The sequence below is a fragment of the Odontomachus brunneus genome, unplaced genomic scaffold (assembly GCF_010583005.1).
Source record: "Odontomachus brunneus isolate Ranch 3 - 2012 unplaced genomic scaffold, Obru_v1 Obru_scaffold_073, whole genome shotgun sequence".
NCBI classification, from domain to species: Eukaryota; Metazoa; Arthropoda; class Insecta; order Hymenoptera; family Formicidae; genus Odontomachus; species Odontomachus brunneus.
Genome location: NW_022639523.1, coordinates 530,636 through 555,264, shown reverse-complemented (window position 1 = coordinate 555,264; position 24,629 = coordinate 530,636). Strand labels below are relative to the sequence as shown.

At 43.3% G+C, this 24,629-nt stretch overlaps 1 protein-coding gene and 1 long non-coding RNA gene across 4 annotated transcripts in view; one reads left to right on the top strand and one right to left on the bottom strand.

Moving 5' to 3' along the window:
• The window catches only part of LOC116847090, a 38,682-nt gene extending 19,099 nt beyond the window's left edge, over nt 1–19,583 (bottom strand). The window contains exons 1-3 of one of the 3 annotated variants that reach the window (XR_004378659.1): nt 19,318–19,583; nt 13,666–13,762; nt 5,356–5,442 (exon numbers count right to left, since the gene is read on the bottom strand). This is a non-coding gene — a long non-coding RNA (uncharacterized LOC116847090). Of the gene's footprint in view, nt 1–5,355; nt 5,443–13,665; nt 13,763–16,243; nt 16,486–17,223; nt 17,369–19,317 lie in introns of those variants that run through there. The other 2 variants (XR_004378658.1, XR_004378660.1) reach the window with 2 other exon arrangements.
• Nucleotides 19,584–20,324: 741 nt separating this feature from the next.
• The window catches only part of LOC116847088 (fasciclin-2), a 112,136-nt gene continuing 107,831 nt past the window's right edge, over nt 20,325–24,629 (top strand). The window contains exon 1 of the mRNA XM_032821707.1: nt 20,325–20,667. Within this exon, the coding sequence (XP_032677598.1) occupies nt 20,610–20,667 (58 nt within the window). The 5' untranslated portion in view covers nt 20,325–20,609. The remainder of the gene's footprint in view (nt 20,668–24,629) is intronic.

The window sequence follows — 24,629 nt, the reverse complement described above, 5'->3', positions numbered from 1 at the left end:
TATGTAAAATACAACACACCGTGCAATATTCAAAGCTGTAATGGCATCGTATTCCCGTGACCGGTAGGCTGCGCACACCGGTTGACTTTGATATCAACGCGTGAGGCACTGATATCAACATTTTAATACAATGATAGCGAAATATTAACGTCAGATAGCCGCCTATCTTTTGCAGCGGATCATCTTTCACTCGTACATCTCGCGTATCTTCGCAAACCACGCGTCGAACGTGGTGTTTTTCGCGACACGAGATACAACATATTTCACCCCTCGATATATCTCGTCCGTTGAATTTTCTGTTACTTGACATGTTTTGGTCATCGCATTGTACATTGCACGGAAAAACCAACACTTTTGTTCTTCTTTTACACATGATGTAACGACACGAGTATACGTTGCACGGCATATCCGTATCCGATAATATATACCCTACCAAGGGTTATTACACGACGCTTTTCATATTCTCGACATTCGAGTAAGATGACATGAACGTCACGAGTATGATGGATTACACGCGAAATGTAGCAACAATATATGCACTAAGCTTCTCGTGTCATTTAACGTTACACATTGCTCTTTAAAAAATAAGTTGCGAACCAAGTGAGATCTTAGAGATAAACCTGCAGCAATATCTTGACGAATAATACACGAGTCATAATTACACGGACACATTGAGTCACGATTAATGATCAAACACGAGAGATAAATATGTTACACGACTGTCGAGAGAAAAATACGTCAGCTGATGCAAATGTTCTCTTTCGTGGAAGTCATGGGGCGAAGTAACGCACAACGCTACTTCGAAATCGCAATTATTCCCTTCCTGTACACGCACGTTTAAAATTTCAAATGTATGTAAGCTGTCAATCATCGACGTATCATCATGGGACCTCGTTATCTATTCTAAGGGGGACGCTTAGAACGAACGGATGAGAAGAGCTTTGGAAAGTGGGCTTTGGGAAACCGACGGCCTGTGACTGGAATACGACGCACATACGCACACAATGGCGCGTGCGAGCATTATCTGTGGTAAATGAACACCCATAACGCGCGTGAATGCTACGAGCGTGCGCGGAGGAGAAGGACATCTCAATGGCCGTTATTCCATTATTCAACGGTCACTTGACCCTTTCGGAGCGTTAAAGAGCGATCGAGTGTTTCCAATTATTCGCGAAACTGCGTGGCGAGACGCCGCGCGTGGATTTTTTACTCCTCCCCTCCGGCTTAACATCGATCGCGATTTAACGACGCGGATTCGGCGCGGATGGGAATTTTGCGCTACCGGCATTTAAGCTGCTTCCTCTCCCCCCCCCCCTCCTCTCTCGCTCCATATCCACCCGCGTCAATGTTATTTTATCGTGCGGGACGGATGTCGCGAATTTTACGGGGCATTTGTAAATTCTATAAAAAGGAAAATGCCGCTCTGATAGCGGCGTAGTCATAACACACGCGCCGGCGGGCGGCCCCGCCTAATCGATATCTCTGTTGCATCTGTCGAATTTACCCTTCCCACAGGTTGAACGCACCATAATTCCACTTCGCGATCCAGCTACGAGGCTTTTATGCCACCCTCCTCCCGCACGCACCCCTGCGCCGCCGCCCCATCCTATTGCCGGTCGTCAAACAATACTGAAGCATATTGCCGCGTATTATACGAATTATTACGCTGCGCGGCATTAAACGCATCGGCCTTGAACAAATATAATAAATATATCGGCCGTTCGTCGGCGCGCACGTCCGCCGGGGCGTACACCACGCAGCAGTAGCGGCAGCGCGCGCGATCTATGTAAGTACTATTAGTGCGCGAGCCTTATGGCACTGACGGTGTTTCTGCTCGCGCTACATTTCGCGATCGCATCGGCATGAGTGCACACGCGCTGACGTATATGTATCTAGGTCGAAAGATATCAGTCTGCGATCTGGGGGAGGGAGAGGGAGGGCAGCCGTTAATGTTGCACTACCACTCTGGCTAATGTACGAGCCGATCGAGGTCAGATGCTTATTCTCGGATCAATTACGAAAACGGTGGAAGCATTTTCGAGATTCGACGCTGGTTAATGGTTTATTAAAGCGCGAAGTTTGCTTTAATGCGGAATACGTGGGGCGGCACGCCAGCGTCGGTTAAAAATATAGTCGTTACGTGCGAGTCAGAGCGAAAGGTCAGTGGTTTCGCACCCTCCTACGGTTTACTCTTTAATATATAGTTAAGTATACAGACTAGCTGCTCCTCTTTCTCTCTCCCTCTCGCAGCACCGCGATAGAATTCAAAATTTCTCGCAATAATTTCAAATCTGCATTGAAAACGCGTAAACGGGCGGACAGATGTGCGCGCAACGGAAATTCTATGGAGGTAAACTCTAGCGAGATAATATCCGCGCGCGTATAGAGGCGGTTACGGGGTTTCGGCTCGTCGCGTTGTAACCGCGGATTAATTTATGCAACTCGACTTGAGTCGCTAGTTACCTTCCCCGCCAAAGCCCTACGAGAGACTTTCCTTCGAAGAAATATGTAAACGCGACCGCAGCTTCGTATACATTTCACGGGGACGCGCGAGCGGCTTTGTAAGACGATGCATCGCATTTGTAACCTTCCCTGCGCGCCTCATCCTGGGAGATACCGAAAGGGTTGAACCACACAATAGCATTTTGCCCGCCCCTGATCGTCGTCGTCGTCGTCGTCGTCGTCGTCGTCGTTGTTGTTGTCGGCACACATCGACCCGACCCGAAAAATTTGCAACGCGCCTGGCCGCGGGGTTTTGCTCGCTTTATTTCTCCGGGCTCTATCTCCTTCGGGATATCCCCTTTTACGGTACACATCGGCGGGAAGCGAGCTATCGATTTGTTGGCAATGGTGTAAGCTTCAAAGCCAATTCGTCAGGCGGGTCTCAAGACGGGGCGACCACGCGACGACGGCGTCGGCGGCGTCGGTGGCGTCGGCACGAATTCGCGACGTTAACCCAGATCGTGGTCCTTGGAGATGGTCCAGCCGGCCGGGTCGCCGTTGCCAGGATACCCGGAGCCGGACTCTGCCGAGAGAGATCGCCGCGGAAAATACGCGTCGAATGCTTTTTGCGCCTCACAGCCCGGAACGGGATTCCAGACAGCCAGTAGCCGCTGTTTCACGCAAAAGAGATCGCCGAGAGTTTTCCAGCATTGTAAAAGGATCAAACGACACCATCGCTGTCGCTCGTGACGCAAATGACGCGAATGACAAAAGAAAATGGAAGCCTAATGAGACAAATTTACGACCGATCATATTTAAGATTAATTCAACTCTGTTAGTCTATATTTTTAGAAGGTTCGTGGAGCGACATTCTCCATTCATTTGTATTGTCTTGAATTTAAAAAAATTGAAATAAAAAAAATTTTAATAAAAAAAATTGAAATAAAAAATTGAAATAAAAAATTGAAATAAAAATTTTAATAAAAAAAATTGAAATAAAAAAAATTTTCCTGAATAATAGAAGAATCGAAGGAGAACTAAGATATCTCGCTGATATCTCCTTCGTACGACAATAAAATAAAAATATTTTTTTTAGCGGATGTTTGAACTCAGTTCTGTGTATATTTCTGCACGCACGCTACGTATTATTCGACAAAGCTACTTCTTCTATTACGTTTCAAGGGAAACTTCGTTAAAATACTTTGGCGTGAATCGTATGCTTTCGGCTGTTCCTGCTCTTTCGTACTCAAAGGACAGGCTGCAATTGTTAAATTGCAACGTAGTGGAGGCAAATTTCATTGCATCTCGCGCGCGTTATTGTGTGGCAAAGTGCACTTGAGAAATTTCCGCCGAGAATTGAGATTTTCCGTACTGTTTCGCGTTTTAGCCTTTTCTCTATTGTACGCGCGCAAACATTTCCACAAGAGGAAAATGTTTATAGAGTAAATATGAAGTATCGCGTGCAATCGCGCGCAATGTAGCTCCTAGAAACGGTAAGTCCGAAAGGGCACTTGTCGTCGTTCCGCTACAAAATTCTCTATTTATACTTACTTCTTGTTAATGAAAATTAATTCGTTCCCGAACGAGGGACATCACACAAAACGTATATAAAAAATATATGGAACAAAGTATCACGACGCAAAGATTCCAGTACGTTCTCACAGGACGGAGACTCTTCTATAAGTACGTTAAGTATGTTAACGAAAATTTACTCGATATCACGAGAGAGGAGAATTTTCTTTCAAACAATTTTCTCCCGTCGCCTGCAAATTTGGGTCGCGCGTCTTCGGCATTAAATTCTTTCGCGCGACTGCCACTTACGCGTTTACTGGTGTGCGCACATGCAACGTTCGGGAGCGAAGGGGCGATGAAAGACGCACTTTGTACTTAAGGGAAGGTACGTATCGAGTAAATGAGATATAAATTTCCTCCGCCAGCGTTCGTCGATCATTTATTCGACGGTGCTCGATCGCGTCGCGGATGGAGGAGCACGACGCGGGAGCCAGGGGCGACGTGTACACTTAAATAAAGGGTCGGCTACGTCGCTCGTGGACGTCCTAAATAGATGGGCAATGGGTTCTTGAATTATGACCGTCCGTATCGGGTTGGTCTAATGCAATTATCCCTTTTAGAGTATATTGGCTCCATTTGTGTATTAAAATTGAGCGCTGCAGTGTGCGCACTCGCATCCTATCGCGTCCGATTAAATGGACTTTAATTTGAGTAAGAGGCGAACGAAAGAATCCGGAGATTGGGCGCAACTATGTCGCAAATTCAATGGCCGTTATTTTTAAATGCACGAGTGTGTAATTTGATTAAAGCTCTTCTTACATGTTCCCTGCGATTTTAAGTCACGTCATTTAACAGGTTTAAAAGTGTAAATTATGATCTAATAGTTTAAACGCGTGCGCGTGTCGAACAACGTCACTTGAAACGGTAAGAAACATGCAAAAAGAGATTCTGCTGGAATAACACACTTGAATTTGCAGTGTACCAAGCACGAGTGGTTGCCTTGTTTTTGTGCGAAATAGTTGGCAATAAAATTTATCTGACCGATGTAAAACGGAGAGGAAAGCAAAAGGGGAGGGGGGAGATTGAAATCGGTATAATCGCTTGATAGCAGATACAGAAAAAAGACCGCAAAATAACGAAAACGAATTGTGGATATGTAGAACATCGAGAATTGTCTGTCGGTGCTGCATCGCAGCTAGTGACGTCGAAGGGATGAAAAAAACCTGCGTTTCGCAGTGCCCGCGGCATCGCATTGCAAACGAGAAAACATGTTCGTCGCTAACGTACACAGGGAAATCCAATTATGACAGAAAAGCATTTAGAAAATAACCCCACCGCGAAACGCAGCTTCTCATCTTTACTGTACTCCTACACGGTGTTTGTGCAATATATTTCACATACCCGGCTACTTCGTCTGGCTGCGCTCCTAAGGACACGGTGATTCCGAGACAGATCTTGTTTTATCTCCACGCCCACAGCCAAATGATTCTGAAAAATAATATTTCAAGAGAGTTGTACACTTCAATGCACGTAAGATTCAAATATTGAATATGTTCCAAGGAAATCTTGAGACCACGTTGCGAGCGCCAAATGTAATAATTAATGCATATTCATAAATGTTTTCGTAATAAAAATTTATTAAAAATTAATGACTACACATACACACACACAAATTTCCACTCCAACGCATGTATAAAAGAACATTTAAGAAAAATCATTTTCAAAATAAAAAAAATAAGATTTAAAAAATCTAATTAAAAAAAAAATCATTTTCTTTTCGGTTAAATGAAAATGTATATTTCAAGTATTTTATCAGTATATCACGAAATCAATTTTTGTTAGTCTCCGCAAAATCCTTGAAGAATCAAGCACTCGCACAGTGTTTTTTCAAGACTCAATATTTCAACATTCAACGCATTCAAAAATACGTTCCGATGCGCGTTATTTAATATATACATAGAAAAATATTTGCAGGGAAAGTATCCGCGACACAACTGCAGTACCCCAAGCTGTTTCCTGGCACGATCGGAAATCGCGTGTTAGCGGCTTTCGCGGCATATCGAAAACCGCGCGTGTTCCACCGCGCGTATCGTGCAGGGAAAACCGGGATACGCGGAAAACCTTCGGCGTGGATTTACGTGAGTTTTTCGTGCGGTATAGCTATCGATAAGCGCACGGCGAGGATACGCGAGGAGATGCTTTTGTACAGTTCGTCCGGCCGCAGACAGTAAAGATAGCGGCTTTAGTAGCCAGGTCTGGGGAGAAGCTCGCTCGCGGCACAAATTCGAGGACTCCGGTAATTCCGCGATACGAGCGGCAACGAGGGTAACGAGCTTCCCGCCAGATTATCTGGCCGACGGCGAGGGCAGAGGATTGTGTTGGCAACGTGTATCCTTCCTACGCTAGCCGGGGCGCGTCGCGGAAAATATCGATCCCCGGCTCTCTCCGTACTTTCTCTTTCTCTCTTTCATTCTCTCTCTCTCTTTCCTCTCTCTCCCCCCCCCCCTCTCTCTCTTCGTGCGGCGTTTAACAAGCGCATTACGTTAGCCCCTTTTAAAAGATCGCACTTCTAACTTCAATGGGCCGTATAATCGGATTAGGATCGACACAATGCGCCTGTGCCACGAATGTGTAACGTTCCGCGTCGATTCCATCTGCTGGGATTCGACCGGGATACACACCCGGTGCATATGTCCGGCATATAGGCCGACGTATCACTGTGCTTCACGTTGTCTTCGACAGCAAGATGTCGACATGCGAGAAAACACGAGAGTGAGTCACGAGTCGCGGACCAGCGACGTGCTAGGAATAAAATTAAAATTCGCCAAGTTTCACGAAGAGAAGATTCAGTAGATTCGCGAAGATATTTAATCATTTATGAAATGATGACTCACTATGAATGCTGAATTAAATTTCGCCTCGAACATCTCAATATTTCTCAATAAATTTGTCAAATATATACAGTAAAAAATTCCACGCACCTGGAAATACACGATATATCGCGCTCGACGTCCCAGCGTCGTGCATCCTCCGTCCTGACTCCCCCATTTATCATCCTGGCTCTTGGTTGCTCCGGATACTCACTCGTAGCACTGACACTAGCACTGACATTCGCATATAGATACAGTGACTCAAACGGAGAAACGCGTGTCAATTAATGCGCGGTGCTGACGAGAGTCCAATTGGATATTTCAAAACCGACGAGATATTTTAATCAGCCGACATAAACGTAACAAAGGCACCGGTAGACGTGCTCGCGGTAGACGTGCGCGTCGCTCACCAACTCGAAATATTATGACTAGGTCATGAAAAAAACGCAACGTGTACATATACCCAAACAAAGCAAAAAGGGCTACGACATTACGCGTCAAACGTCAATCCCCCTTCGGAGCAACCGAGAGAAAACAACAATCAACTCTTTCAAAACATTGCGGACCTTGAAGGCGATTAAACCTATTCACGAACGTCGCGTGCTTTCCCGAGTGTTTTTCCATTGTGTTTCGAGACGGTGAGTGAGACAGGCACGTAGCAGAGCACGTGTACCGGTGCGTTAATTATCATTCCGTTCGAATAATTAAAATACTTCATCGGCTATTATAATATTTAATCGGGCTCTCGTCGCATCGCTTTAATTAACACGTGCTTTTCCGATTAAATTTACGCGTGTTTAGTGCCACAGAGAGTATCTGATGTATCACGACGGAACAGTCGGCAGGCAGGATGTCAGATCGTGAAGCTAGCAGGAAGGATATGTAGGACGAGATACGTCGCACATTTTCAGATATGTGAAGTTATCTTTCATTCAGAATTTACGATGTAAATTGACGTTGGACGAATTTGTCGAGAAAAAGAGACACCCGAATCGAAATTTAGACCGGCATTAATAACGCATTATCGCTTGACAAATAATTACAGTTTCATGAACCTCCGATTATTCGTGAATCTATATCTTTATTGCAAACAACAAGAAATATTGATTCAAACGGCCAAATAACAATTAATGAATACGCGAATATATAATAAATCATGCTCTTAATCAAACATAAAGATCAAATGCAGATGGGATATTGAAACAAGTAAATATTAAATAATTCTAAAATAAGTCTTTAAAATTCTACGTAGAAGAAACGACAGTAACAAATAAGACAATAGCTTTTATAGTATTATGTCACGAGATTCTCCATGGTGAACATTCGGATGAATTTTCAGGGTTAAAGTAGAACCAAAATTTCGAGTCGGGCAGGCAGATTTTCACATCATTCGATGATAAAACGTGACACACGAGATAACACAACGTTGAAGCGTGACAGTTATTGTACGTTTTTATCAAAATATTGATTCAGATTTACGACCTTCTCTTTCACATGGATAGTATAATACAATCTACACAATTACACTAGAACATTCGCGTTACGAAATTGTTTGTTTCTGACGATAGATTTATTACCATTTATCGCCTCGCTCCTCCCACTCTCATGAACTTACGATAAGCAAGCTAAAATCGGGAACACCGAAATGAAGACATACAGTGTAGTAACGATAATTAACATTAAATTTCAATGTGCGATCCTCGTCGTGGTAAATAGATGGAAAATTAGTGGGCATCTTCTCCACGATTATACGCAAAATTAATTCGTCGGGTTGAATATTCCGCGACGTCACGAGAGATCGCGAACGATACGTCAATGTCAATTCGACTGGCGTATCTGAATGGGGCGTTAATTATCAGTTGCACTCGGCACGCTTCTCAGAACCATACATCAGCATCGGGCCTTTGGCGTGTCCCGGGCGAACGCACATATTACTTGGTAACGATAATATTTACTAATTCAGGCCGCGCAAAGTCGTCTGGGTATCGCGAGCATATTAAGTTAACGATAAACAGCTAGTTATGTCGAGTAAAATATACACGCGACGAACGTTTCGACATTATCAGCACCACAGAGTATCCAGTAACGATTAGTCTTCTATAAATGCTGTTATCTTGTTGCGTAATCACAAATTTATTCCACGAAGAGACGAGGAATCGTAAGATGTTTGATATACACATATGATAAAATACAATCCAACAAAGATCTCGACGAAGAAAGTCGACTTTCAATTAATCACAAAATTTCGCTACGTGTAGCACTACGTGCGCAAATTTTGTAATAACACATATACATTAAGGACACGTTCTCTCCTTACTGTATTATTCAATAATGTAAACTATGATACACACGTAGTTGTCTCCAAAAAGAGAGAACTTGTCCACTGCTACAAGTTGCTGCACATCCCGCTTATTTAGTTTTCTCGACATGGCTCTCCTTCTCTTTCTCTCTTTGACTCTCTTGTTCTCCCCCAAAGGTGTAAAATTCAATATAGAACTCAGGCGATTCTTCTTGAGAAAAATGCAGGTTTGTGGTTATTCAAAATAAAAGAAACAGACGAACATGTTTTTAGCAGGCCGCGGTCTTGCGTGAACTTCTTGCGATCTAAATTATTCGGCGGTAGTTCCTATTAAGCGGCACAGCGCATCTTATCCCGTCGGACTCTCTCCCGAACACTCTCTTTTTATCCCAAGAATTACCATAATCCGCCAACCTAACAGCGTAATTTTTCCGTTTATACATTTATGTAAAGCCTCGCGTAAAGCAGCGGTTTTTAATCCACGGGTAGCCGCGGAAACACAGAGCGCGTGTGGTTTGTCGCAGCCATGTCACGACTTAGATGGCCAACGCGCTAAATAAGTGAAACACCTTTCGCGTCCGGCAGAAAATTCTGCGGCCAACGGCAGACGGATTTGCGAGTTCGCCTCTTGGTTCCAGGTAACCTAGCTTCGTAACCCGACTCGAGATCGGCGGTTCGTCAATCAGTAAGTTACGAGCGACGTCCGGGGTTTACGGGCTCTCATACGTCTCCTTCGTCTTATCGGTGAGCACGAAGCGGACGAGAAATAAATCCGTCCGTCCTCTCTCTCTCCTTCTTCCTGCCTCCTCTTTACCTCCCACAACTCCTTCCAGACCAAACTTCTACCTTCCGGCCGTCGCGAAGTGTTTATGTTCTCGAGAGGAATGAATGAAAGAGAGAGAGAGAGAGAGAGAGAGAGAGAGAGAGAGAGAGAGAAGTGAGAAAGAGAAGGCGAAATGAGGTGGGCGCGAGAAGAACCGAGAGGCGAGGCGTGGACACAATGCCGCCCTTTTACGGCAAGAAGCAGTCACCGACAGCGTTTGAAAGTTTCTCCCCTTGGAAAAATATCACCTTCCTTGCTCGGGGGACCAAATAAATGTAACTCCGTTACCGCGCGCGCTTGTCGCACCTCGGCCTTTCCTCGAGAAAGTCGGGCTCGATTTCCTTTCATCTGTCGCTTCCTCGCGGGACTCTCGCGGAAGAGATTACACTCGACCTTCACTTATCCTAACGGGATCGCGACGGGCTTCTTCGGAATTTTAATGACGATTGCAACTCGACACGTATGGGTGCGCCCGCGTCTGTTAAGTCGCCAGATGAACAATGGTTTTGAAAGCGAAGGAGTAAATATATATCTCTCACAGTTAACACTACTCGCGATACCAACAATGAATTGATTAATATGTTCGAGGTATTATTCGCGTGCACTACGGTCGAAGAAGCTTCGCTTCCAACAAATCGTACCGCGAAGTCCGATCGGTGAAACAATTTGTCGACCTCTTAGCAACGCGCCAATGGAACGTTATCATAACTGCGGGGTTACGATTTATTTTCTAGCTTATGGCAGTATTCCGGCAGAAAATGACGTCGTTAGTAACAACATGCATGTACATATATCTTTGTGCTTTCACGATGGACACGATACATGTAACAACATGAAGAGATGTGGGATTTGTTTTACGAGTTGGTTATTTAATTAGTCGGAGGCAAATATGACTAGTTTTCATCTTATGAATTCGAGTTAAATTCGGATTTCTTTTTCTTTCTTTACAGCGAAACTGTCGAGTTTCTGGTAGTATTTTCATTACAGATAATTTAGGCAAATATTGTTGTACAAGATGAGCTGGCTAACATCAGATTCTACAATATATCTGTTGTTACGTTAAGAGATAAATATATAAGAAAAAATTGTGATTATACGGGATAAAAATACATCGTATATGCAACCGAAATCTTCTCAAAATTCCAAAAATCCACACACAAATTCCTGCTTATTTTCTACAAATTTTTCTCTAATATAAACAACAACAGAGATATTTTAGAATCTAAATGAGTCTCACTCTCGCGGACCGCGATTAAATTACCGCGTATTCAGCATAATTCCTAGTCCATGACATATTTTTACCAGTACCTGAAGTTACAACGATATCGATATCAGTATAAATCTTTGCTAACGATTGAACAGTAATCGGGCTTATTTCGCGGCAAATACACCGGCATCAAAGAGATTCCCCCTTTGAAACGGGCATCCGCCTCTTTATTTCCAACTCGCTTCCTCTCTCGTTCTCTTTCCTTCCTCGCGTATTTACCTCTGCTGCGTTAACGAGTTTCGCGTACTTTCATGCGAAGCCTCCGGGCGCTTTTCATATCCCGGCGCGGTCGGCGTACAGCATCAAAAAACACCGGAACGCTGGTCCGTCCTTTCTTCTCTGGCATTCGAGCGGCCTTTTATTCCGCCGGGCCGAGGACGAGGACGAGGACGTTACCGGGCTGTCGTCTTCCAGGCTGTTGCCTCCCGCGATACGGTCTCTTCGAGGCGTCGTGCATCGGCGCAACCTCCTTTCCGACGTTGCACCGAGAAACCCCTCCGCTCTCCTCGCTTTCCCTGATCCTCCCTTGTTCTCCCTCGTCCTCGATGTCCCGTTTTATCCACCCCCGTTCGTTATCTGTCTCGCTTTAGCTCTCGGATGAGCGGCGACGACGGGCGCCGTCCTCGTCGGTAGAACGCGAAACCCTTTCGAGAGACGGCGCCCGCCTGGCTGCCTGCCTTTCAGGCGCCGGCGAACCTGCACCAACACAGCTCGCGAACGCACGTATATGCAGCGCAAACACCAAACATAGTACAGCACGAGCAAACGAGAGAAAAGGAAGCGCAGCTGGAAATAGAGAAAGCGAGAGAAGCGAAATGCGGAGATGGGGAGGATCGGGTTCATCATACGTTTTCTCGCTCTCGTCGTCGCGACCTTTCGCCTCTCTCCACGCAAGAGCTCCTCGCTCTTGTCTCGGATCATAGTCTCTCGGTGCTATCAATGGTCGATGGCCGAATTACAGTCGGCACGATAGCGTGACTTGACTGGAGCGCGCGCACCTGTTGGCAGCTTAATCGTATAAGCGGTTCAAGCGGGATGCGATTGATCGACGGAACAATTGCCGCGACGGATGCGCCCGCTGCTTGCGTTTGTCATGGGACAATTATCCGCTGTTAATGCAAGTCGCTCGCGGACACAGCATTTCAGATGGAAAAATATAAACGCGCCCCTTGCGTTCTCGAAGAGGTATAAAGCTGCAACGCGAGTGTCAAATGAGGCATCGTTGCAATGCGCGGGGATATAAGAGCGCATTTTGCTACGTTTCCGGCAGAATCCGAATTTTCCGCGGGATAAAACTGCGGCCAGCTGTGCCACTCCCCCTCCCCCCTTTCGCGAAAGCTACTATTTCATCCACTTTCCTTCCAGTCGCCTCCCCGTAGACTGATATCCAAAATGATAAATTGCGAACATTTATTTCGACTATGCCGCATGTCCTTTCGTATATTCTTACTTCTTTCTCCGTTTCTCGAGAGAAGCTTTTACTTTTTTCCTCATAATAGAACTTCGTCATATGATGCTAATTACATTTAAAACGATTCCGTGTCGTGAAAAGTATGGATAAGCACTTTCTGTATTAAATTTTAATTTTTGTCTTCAATGCGCGCAAATTGAAAAATAATAGGACTTTATACGAGACGCAAAAATACTCGGAGAAAGAAGATCGACGATCTGCGAAGCAGTCATTTGATTCAGACTAGAATAGAAGAAAGTCTATTCGCAATTTCATACATTATGGTTTCTCTTATCATCCGAATCGGATTTCTGAATCGCAGACTAGCGATTTTATTCCTACGTAGATATCTTCGAACACCTATCTGTGTGAAACTAAAACATTTGATTCAAAAGCTACTTTCTTATCCCTTGGATAGGAGAGTCCTTTCAACCTCTATTTTCTCTATCAAGACCTTTCTCATACGTATATCTTGCGGCTCGTATTGCCAACTTATTTCAACGCGAATAATCAGCCGCGTATTGAAATATACGAGGATGACTGAATCTCAATGTGGTCTCGCATACGTTTCAACCTATAGCGGAGGCCGATCGATATAATCGGTGACTCGACGAAACGAAATATATCCGTTTACTTGTCGAGACCAGTCCAACGTCGCGACCCCTCGGCGAAAGATCGTGGAATAAATATTTAATTTAGTTGAGCGAGCCGCGCTCTTGAAGAGAAGAAGAAGAACAGCGCATCGCTTATCCCTCATAAATTTATTTCTCGCATCTCCCACCTCCTCCCCCTGCCTCTTACTCCTACAGCGAGCTCTCCGCGCCATTTCTTTTTTCTTTATGCACCGAGAAAGATTTAAGTGTTTAATAACCAGCTCGCTTAGAGACGGAAGATACAAACGTTTAAGGCATCATTTAACCTAGAATCTCGGTCATCCTTACATTTTTTCCCTCTGTCTCTTCTACTCATCTACTCTCTCGGCTAACTACACTTTCGACTTACCTATTCTCTCGTCCCTGAATCGCCTGAATGGTCCTGACGTTTGCGAGGATCGACGATCTGGTGACGAACGTTTATTAATCCCTGTCGCTGCAACGCCCTGTAACAGAAGATTAAACGAGACGAATTAGAAAGTGACGGAAACATGGCCAGATAATTGGTCTACATGGAATTTAACAATTGTACATGAAATTTTTATTTTCGTTTTTCAAGTCATTTTTCTAAAATATTGAAACGAGGGGATATTATCAAACGACTGTCGGTTTTACAAATCGCTGACAAAATGTTATTGACGCTCAGATGTTCTATTAAAAAACGGCGATGACTTATTACAGCGAGGAATACCCGTCGTTATGAAAAACGCCGAGTGAAACGGGATCCACTTTCGGCGCTTGCTGAGCCGTCAGGAGAGCATTGAACGAAGGGCTTCTCTGAGGTGGCTTTAAGACGGTAAAATTTTAGCGGCGCGTTTTAACAGGCGCGCGCAAAAATTGCGATCTATCATGTTAGCGGACGCTTCGCTAGTGAATCGTAAACAATGCCAGCTATGCAAATATTAAAGTCGCGGACAACATTTGAATCACTTTTGCATACAACTCTTCACGCGACGGCACAATCGAGGAAGATTGATCGATGACCCGCTCCCTCGCATCAAAAAATCCCTCACAAAGCTTTCTCTCTCTCGTCGCGACCCCACAATCTTTCCCCGAGAATTTAATAAAAACCCACTCGCGCGCGCGCTCGGTTTTCGACTTAAACGCATCAATCGTGCTTTAACGAGCACAGGACTTTCTCGATCCGCCGGACGATCGATCAAAACCGCGAGCATGACGAGGAACAGAGAGTGCGAGCGTCACCACCGACTTCACGGCGGGAAAAGACGACGCGAGAACATCTCCTGTCCACGATTGTATCCACTTCGCTGTAAACAGCTCTCTGACAAATGATAAACAAGCGTGTCGACCGGCTGCATCTCTTCGTCTCTCGCGTGTGGTTCGTTCGTTGTCGGACACGAGTACATTTTCTCGCGTCACGAAAGACGCGAGGGTCTAACCCGTAAACCGCGCGAGGGTCGGTGAGTTTATTTGAAAAAGGATGACCCTCCCGAGAGTAAGACGCGTTGGAGGCCGTAACCGGTGATGGGGTTTGTATACTTCTCGAAATAAAAGAGAAAGAGAGAGGAGAGGCTGCACACGGACCAGCGTCTTTTGGGAGAGTTTTGATACTGCGATCATTGGTTGGAAAATCGAGATGTTTTTATTGTACGTGACCAATTTGATACAGCGGAATTACAATGAATTTTAATCGCTTAGCAGTATGCGAAATAGTATGTGACATCGAGAGAAAAAAGCGGTCGAGTGAACAAATCTTGCCGCATGAATGAGCAAAATTCGTACAAACAAATGTTGAGTCAACCGAACGGATGATGTAATATTATTTACAATGCGCATCATTACGTGATTGCAATTATCTAATTGTAACAACAAGCGCATTTTGCGCAATTTACAAATTATTACAGTACCGTAAATGATTCAAGTAACAAATTAACTGATTCAGTGATTACGATTAGTCGAGCACCGCATCATCATGTTTATTATGATGCAATTCGTGTTTTCACAAAGCAATTACGTGTTATCTTAACACGTTATTATACCCATCGGATATAACATTTTTTCAACGAGAATCTATTTGAATCAGCTGTTCTTTTTTCTTTGTGCATGTACACTCGTGACCAAATAGATTGTCCGTTTCTTGTTTTTGCGAATTCTAAAACGCATACGTCTGCACCAGACCTATGCGTTGTAAAATTCACAGAAAAAATAGCAGACAATTTCTCTGGCCGCGAGTGTAATTTTTGGCAAACAAATAGAATAAAAAACAACATCGCGATTTGATGTATAGCCTTTGCTAACAGACCGACATTACTTATTAAAATTCGTCGTGGCGTATATATCTGGCGTCATATCATCTATTTTAGATAGATAATGGCAATAACAAGTATAAAAGACATTCGCTCGACATGCCGCAACAAACACCGATTAGCACATTGAGAAACGAGACTAGTCCCTAATAAGATACTCACGTTACGCTTCGTCGATCGTTATTTTGACACACACCCGATACTTATTTACGCGTGAGACTCACTTTCGACAGACAAGGGACGCGTGAAACGCGGAACGATGTCGATCGATGCGTTAATGGTGGTGGCTCGATGCGAAAAGATCGAAGATGTTCGCGCAACGCATAACGGACGCCGTGAATACGCGCCGAAATGTGAACGTTGTTGCGGTACGACGAGGACACCCTCAAGTAGATATATCCCTCTCTCTCTTATCAACAAGCTGACTCTACCGTCCGTGATTCGGCGTCGCGCATATTCCTCTCGTCGTCCTTCTCTTTTTCCCTCTGATCATCATTAAATTTCTTATTCCCGATTAATGAATTCGACAATCGTCCGGCTCTGTTACCATTTGAACGAATCGAAGACAGTAGTGAGAGTGACAGACGCCGACTCGACACGTCGCGACAGGTACCGATTTGTATGTTACGAGAAAAGAGGAGATTACTCCCTAATACTCACGTTATATACGTCCCTTCAATCGCACATCGCTATTTCGGCACTCTCGATACTTATTTACACGCGAGACTCATTTTCGATAGACAAAAGATACGTAAAATGCGGAGCGATGTCGATCGATGCGTTAATGGCGGTGGCTCGATGCGAAAAGGTCGAAGATGTCCGCGCAATGCACGACGGACGCCGCGAATACACGTCAAAAACATGAACAGTGTCGCGATCCGACAAGGACGCTCTCAAATGGTATACCCTTCTCTCTCTTACCAACAAGCCGACTCTACTACTCGAGATTCGCGAATATACCCAGCGTCGTCCTTCTTTTTCGCTGGTTATCATCAAATTTCTTATTCTCGATTAATGAATTCGATAATCGTCCGGCTCTATTACTATTTGAACGAATCGAAGTAGTAAAAATGATAGGCGCCGACTCAACATGTCGCGACAGGTACCAATTTGTATGTTACGAGAAAAGAGAACATTACTCCTTAATAAGATACTCACGTCCCTTCAATCGCACATCGCTATTTCGACACTCCCGATACTTATTTACACGCGAGACTCATTTTCGACAGACAAGATATGTAAAATACAGAGTGATGTCGATTGATGCGTTAATGATAATGGCTCGATACGAATAGGTCGAAGATCCCGCGAAATGCACGTCGGACGCCGCGAATATACGTCAATAACATGAATAGTGTCGCGATCCGACAAGGACGCTCTCAAGTGATGTACCCTTCTCTCTCTTACCAACAAGCCGACTCTACTACTCGAGATTCGCGAATATATCCAGCGTCGTCCTTCTTTTTCGCTGATTATCAACAAATTTCTAACTCGTGATTGATAAATTCAACAATCGCCCGACTCTACTACTGCTCGGACGAAGCGAACAAAATAACGAGAATGACAGGCTTGACACTCGCGAAAAGCACTGGTTGTATACAACGAGAGATGAAGAGATCACTACCTAATAAGGTACTTACGTCTCGACGATCGCACATCGCTATATTCGGTACTCTCGATACTTATTTAGTCACTTTCGACAGATAAAAGATACGTAAAAGACACGGAGCGATGTCGATCGATATGTCAATGCCACAACGGTGGCGTGATGCGAGAAGATAGAAGATGCTCCGCGCGGTGCATGACGGGCGTCGAAAGTTCGTCTCACTCACTCACTCATGTACACTCGGGTTAGAATCCACTTGAAACTTCGAAGAGCGTAAAAGACGTCTGTGATTGGTCGAAGAATCAACAAACATGAAAAACGCATAACTAGATGCGGATGCGGCGAAACGTTTACTATAGATCTATCGATAGTGCGCGACGTAGCGAGAAGTCGCTACGCGAGGACTGACTGTACCTTACCAATTATGCGGGCATCTTCGATCTTTTTGCATCGAGCAACCGCCATTAACACATCGATCGACATCGCTTCGCGTTTTACGCGTCTTTTGTCTGCCAAAAGTGAATCTCGTGCGGAAATAAGTATCAGCAGTGCCAAAAATAGCGATGTGCGATCGACGGGACACAACGTGAGTACCTTATTGGCGGGCAATCTTGTCGATGGCGTTTCTCATTGCCGTCGTCGTTCTTTCTTCAATCGCGTGTCGATCTCGATTTTCCGAACATCTCCATCGGGAGCATCTCCGATTAAACTTGAAATAAACGATCGCGCCCCGTAAGCTCTCATCTCTCGAGTAATTGTGTACACGGGACTCGCAATTACGGACCTATCGTTAACACCGTGACAATATTTACGCTGGTTTACAACGCAGATATGGATGCGCGCTATCAATCCTCAGGAACCCCGACATGACGGGCGAACATTCGTTGTCGCTCATCCTCGTTGACGAGGAAGAGATATGTATTATGTAACGATGTAAAGTAAAAATACTAATGTTTAGAGATATATCTAACTTTGGACATTCTTACTGTGTTGGTCTTTAAATGTCAATATTTGAGTCTTCAATCTAGAATATATGCTTGTATCGAATATATACATATAGTCGCTCACACATATACATCACGTGAAGAGAGCTTTCGACGTCACATATTGTATCCTGGTTGACGAGATAGAGATTACATAACAAGTAAGATAAAAGTACCAATACGTATCTAATTTTGTACATACTTGGTCGTTAAATATTTGTATTTAAGGCTCCTATAAGGTTGAAATATTTTGTAAATTCCTCTTTTGCTTTAATAATCAATAATTTGTTGTAAGTTAACATACAATTCATCTTTTTAACCTATTTCTTCACATTCAGATTAATTTATAATAAATTATTGTAATTTGATTGCTACAGCAAAACGGGATTAATCGATTGCAAATGTTACTTTATGGATATATATTTTTATTTTAATGTATTCTGCAAGAATTTTTAGCATATACTTTCTCGTTTCTAATGTCATTAAAAAGAGATAGACAATGCGAGAGGCCAGGAACCTTAATTGTATTATATTTAATTATATTGGGTTGATCTTTAAATAGAAATATATTTAAACAACACAACACAATTAAATATAATACAATTAATTTACATGATACATTGCAATACAAATTTAAACATTCGTATTTAAAGACTAAAACAATAAAAATATTTGTAGCTAGATACTGTGGTACTTTGTCTTACTTTAAACATTGTCACACTAATATATCTCTTTCTCACTAGCAAGGCTCACGATATACGACGTCGAAGAACTCTCCTTACATATATTGCAAACGTCGTCGTCGTCGTCGTCGTCGTCTCCTGAAGATTGATAGCATGCATCCATACATGCATGTAACCATGTGTATAAGAGTGTGTATCTTAGAGTAACGTGAATATAGCCATTGTGTTAATATCAAATCCATAATTTTGGGGCCAAATATTGATAAATATTTGAAGATCAAAATGATAAGAATGTCCAAAGTTAGGTACAATCACAGGTTTTGGTACTTTTGTCTTAGGTGACAGGATAGCAAACGTGTACTAGCATGCACCTAATGATGGAAATTAATTATGTCAAGATTAATAACAATACTATTAAAAATTAATCTAGCTAAATTTTAATTTTGTTATTTTTAAAATTACCTTTTAATGGATTATGTTCATCGAAGCTTGTTCATTAATTAGATTATTGCATACTGTCAAGTTCCTTTCTCACCTCATACTGCTTAGTTGATTAGATTGGGTTCAATTTTTATAGTCAAGGTATATTACGTTGATACTACGTTGTTCATCGCAACTGGATAAGCTGTCGTTGTCATAAATCGCAGATTTTTGCATATGTAGCTGGAGTACACAGCGAAACAAATTCTGAAAACAAGATTGCCACGTATATCGTGTGAGCAAAAAACTTGCTGTCAGGAGATTTATATTCGTTTGGGTGAAGTGTTGCGTTCGTGTTTACGAGCGTTCGATGTAGCGACGTTCTCGTAGGAGGCGAAATAAATGATCGGATCGAGGGAAGGGTCGATATATGGAAGGCATCGCGCCAATATCGGGCTCCTACGTGTAGAATACTTAAGTTAATGCGCGATTTAATCCTCGATCTAATAAATAACACCTCACACGCGCGATTTAATCTTCGTCTAACGCCTAGAAGGGCAATAAAAGACAGCTAACATGTCTCGCGTACGAACCTAACCTAGTAAACTGCGGTTCCGGGTGCGATCGATCACGCAGTTAATATTCGAAACATTTACACTCGCAATGAAAAACATACTCGCGTCACACGATATTGCTGTATACACAGAGAATACGGTATTGTGAGTCGCAATTTCGCGGTGAGCTTTTAGGATCTCATCGAAAAGTCCGAGGCGGACGCGAGTACACGGCTCGAATCAAGTGCAAGTCAGACGTGAATAAAAGCATTTCGAGGCATTCCCACAGCGTCCAATGAATTCACTCGTGTAAGTTTCGCTATCATAGATCGCCGGGAAAAGAACACATCGAGGAAACATTTGACCGGGGAAAGTCGCGCGCGCGAATCGGCAGAGTTCCACTCGTCGTCACGTAGCCGTACCTGCGAGCAGGCAAGTCACGTGACCAGCGGAACTAGCCGAGCGCAGCCGAAGGTCGTGCCGAACGCGTACGCGGCGCTCCCCGCCACAGTTCGAGATCGGCCAGCGCGACGCTGTGACGTGTTCGCAGACTGTCGGTAGTAAAGTTGTTCGAATGCGTCGTTTCGTCTAATACATTCTATCGTTGATCTTACGCGGGACAACGACGCGATCGCGAGTGGTGTCAGTGATCGGAGGTACGTAACGTGCGTCGTCCAGAGGGAAAAACGGAGGCCGGTGTGTGACGAAAAGAAAGAGAGAAAGAGAGAGAGAGAGACTGTCGTCGTTGACGAGGAGAGTGGGCAGAGACAGGTGATCACGATGGCAGCCTGCGAGCGTCTTATCGTTCCGATCGCCGTCCTGGTGTTGCAACTAACAGGTACACACGAAAATATTCGACGCGTGATAACGCGCCACTGCGCCACGGGAATTCGTTTCCCTCGAAGGAATCTCGCGCGTGGTTTCCCACGGGACCGCTCGCGTGATACCGTTCGCCGCGGTTACCTCGGCGTGGAAAGTGATAGAAAGAGAGAGATCGTGAGAAAGAGAGAGAGAGAGAAGCGTATAAGCTGGCTCGCGAGTACACTCAGCAGGTGGTTAACCAACGCTGCACCGTTGTAGAATTCGACGTGAGAGATTTTTGACGCCAACAGCCGCTATGATTATTATACACGAAATTTGAATTCGGATTCAAAACGGTGAACGTCTGGCGTCATGCAGCGACGCGGGAATTTGAATTTAAAATGGCGCGCATCTGTCGTTGCAGCGTTATATTATGATGCGTTTGAATTTAAAACATCCGCCAATCGTGGCCGTTTTTTTGCCGCCAATTCGGGATTCCTTCCGTGATCGTACTTTTTGTACTTGAAATTTTTCTCGTCCTTTCCGAATCATTTAACCGAATATCGATAATTATGATCGCTTCATTGCAAGTACAGATAAAGTGCGTACGTAACGTAATACACACGAGTTTTACGGTTTTACGCACTCTCCCTCGCTTTTGTTCTGGCGAGGGCGATACACGTCCTGTTCCCCGTACGATCATTCGGCCGACGCGGTTTCCTGCATATCCAGCTTGTCGCACCTGATGATCTTCCTCGATGGCAATCCGCGCATAACGTTCACTTGAACGGATTCGAACACACGGTAGTATGCATGAATTTATCGGCATTGAATCATTAGCAGTGTAGTAAATTCGTGATAAGTATGAATCATATCGAGAAACTCGATACTAGAAATATTACGAATAACTCAAGGAAACTCTATACCTAGAAAAAATATCTTCTGTTCAGAACAGCGATTACTCAGCTTACTTCCTTTTTCAAGTAGCGGTTATCTTCAATAAAAAATATTTCCCTGATAATGTTCTATATAAATTGAATGCTTGATAAAATTTTATGTAACTGATAATACTTGATAAAACTCTACTCAAGGAGCAAACTGAATTCTTGCATTAATTGAATATTCTTGATTGAAATACTAAACTTATTAGGACTCGGGATGTATTTTAAATAAATTTCATATTTATGATGAACTTTATGATAAATTTGCAGATATATATACTTATGAAATATTTGAGACAAGTACTATATACTTGAATGCAGTGTATATTTTTCTATGTAGTAGTTTGAACGTATTATTATATTTATTTATAACGTCAATTTCAGATCTTATGTTTTAAATGTATTACCGCACTTAATCAAATGTGTTTGGAATCTTTTTTATCAATAAGGCAAGATATTGTATATTTTTCGCGCTTTGTTTTGAAATAATTTAAATAATGTACCAGATTCACGGGCAAGATTTACGCAGATTTTAGTTTCTAGCAGTAGAACTTCACTTTTAGCACTGCTTTCTCCTTTTGCACGCAATTTTTGTCGTAATTTTTCTTTGGAGAGATCAGTTTCGAAAATAAAAATTCGCGATATAATGAAAGTATTAAATTAATGATTAACCGTCTGGACAGTAATTTCGCTATACTTTTTGACAGAATGACAATCGTGATTATCTGTTCGCTGATTCTTCGCAATAATATCCGTCGCGATTTTTTTCATGATTTTTTTATGAAGTAACGATCGCGATCGCTCTTCACTTCTTTGTTCACCTCCCTCACATCCGCAAACGAGAATAACCTTGAAGGTAATTCGCACTGCTTTCAACGAAAACATAATCGAGGAATACCAAATGCCGTCACAGCTGTGCAAATGCTAATTTCGTGCATTTGTTAAAAGCTTCTAAGAGTAATTCTCGCTAATATGAACGAAAGGAATATCGAATCTAGTCGACCTTCGCGAGCCAATGGAAAAGTTACTCGCGAATCAGGGCCGTCCTATTGTGTCCATCGAATACTTTTCTCGAAATTGCTGGCTCGACCTCGGACCCGTCTTCGTGAATACCTGCGCGAATCTCGCACAATTTACAAGGAGGGAGTCTGGCCACCTCTATCCGAAGCTCTCCCTTTTCTCCTCGAGCGTTCTCCCTTTCGTTTCGATCGTCCATTTATGATCCGGCTCTTCGCGAGGCCGTCGTCGAGCTATGCGTCTTTCTCTTTCTTTCTTTTTTTCCAGTCTTCTCTCGTTCCTTCTTACCTCGGTCCGGTTCAGTCGAGTTGCTGCCTCGAAACACGGTCGTCGCCCTTTTTCTTCTTTTTCTTTCTCTTCCGTTCCCTCTTCCTCTCCTTTTCTCTTCTCTCCTTGTCCCTTCGCCTCACGAGCGCCGTCGCTTCGCTCACGGATTGTAACTTATAAACGTGCGTGCGAAAAAAGAGAGATACGATGAGAGGAGGAGTGATAGAAAAGTACCGTTCGCTCTAGAACGTTTCACTTTCCAACTTCGCGCCGTGCTCGCATGACGCCTGTACTCTTTTCTAGATGTGTTATTTCCCTTTCTACGGTGGAAATTAGGTGGCAACTGCGAGTCTGAACTTAATCGCGCAATGTTCTAGCGAATTGTGCAACATAACGGTTGGCATTGATTATTTCGAAAGGGTATGTAGTGTGATATCGCTCATTTTTTCCGTACTCTCTTTCGCTACTCTCTTTCTTCTAGATACTAACGACGACGAAAGTGATATTCCGGAAAATATTCTCTTCGCGATAAGTCATTTTTTCTTTTAATTTTTCCCGGCTGAATATTATGCAGTTTGTTTTGAGGCCTTTCCGCGTTGGAAAATTTCCATTGAAACAATATGAAATCATAATACTTATTTCTTTTAAATTTCAAAAGAAAATATTAAAGAAACAGAATATTAAAGACAAATATTAAAAGACGTTAAAGTAATGAAATTTCAATGACATTTTTATCGCCTTAACTAAACTTCCCGTGAAAAGAACTTTCTACAACAGTCATCATACAATGGGTTTTAAAGATGTGCGCGTTTTTTTATGTCGGAAAAATTTAAATTAATACTATAGAGTTGAGAATTACATATTTGCTTTGGGGTCACACAATGTAGCAACGTATGCAATGAACAAACAGCTCCGAATGAAAAACGGACAAGATGTCGATCGCCTCATACATAATGTAACAAAGAATCATAAAATATCTCGAGCGAAAATAAAAATAAAAAAGATATCGCAACGGTTAAAAAATATTGGTTTCTTCTCCGTTTTCGTCGTAAATTGCGACAAAACGCTCTCGCTTGCGAGTCTTTCTTGAACGGCGATGAATCGTCATCTTTCCTCTCCCTCTTATCCTTTTCTCTCTTTTTTTCGTGCCATCTCATTGTCACGGTCTGACCGACGCGCGTACAAATTATAGTAGTTGACGTTACGTCTGCGTAATTGTATGGATCTCCGTCATGTCAGCCGGGTGAGCTCGTCGCGTGAACCTCTTGGGAAATATTCCCCAGCTACATCTCCAAGACTATGCCCGACGCGATGGATGCGCGTGTCTACGGAAACTCTGATCATTCGTCACTGTTAGACTCTTCGGAATAGCAATGCGAAAAATTTGGTTCATCGAATTCCTAAGAATTAACCAAGCTCATCGAGGCAAATAATGACGATGTAGTTTACTTATAAATAGACAACGTTTATCACATGGAAATTTTTTGCTATAATATTTCTTCTTAACGAGTTTTCGTTATAACACTCATTCATCATGCAGGGTATCATCTTTGACATGTGTACGCGACTATTTTTTAAAAAACCTTTAAGATACGGGCGCTTTCAATTGTCGAAATTAGATATTCCACGCGATTAGATACCGGATGACGGCCGATCGCATTTCCTTTCCACGCTTTTTGCAATTTCTCAAGAGCGCGCGATATGAATGTTAAAGTCAAATGAGGGCGCGCCGGAAGAAACTTTCGCAGCGGCTTATCGTATGCGGGGACATATA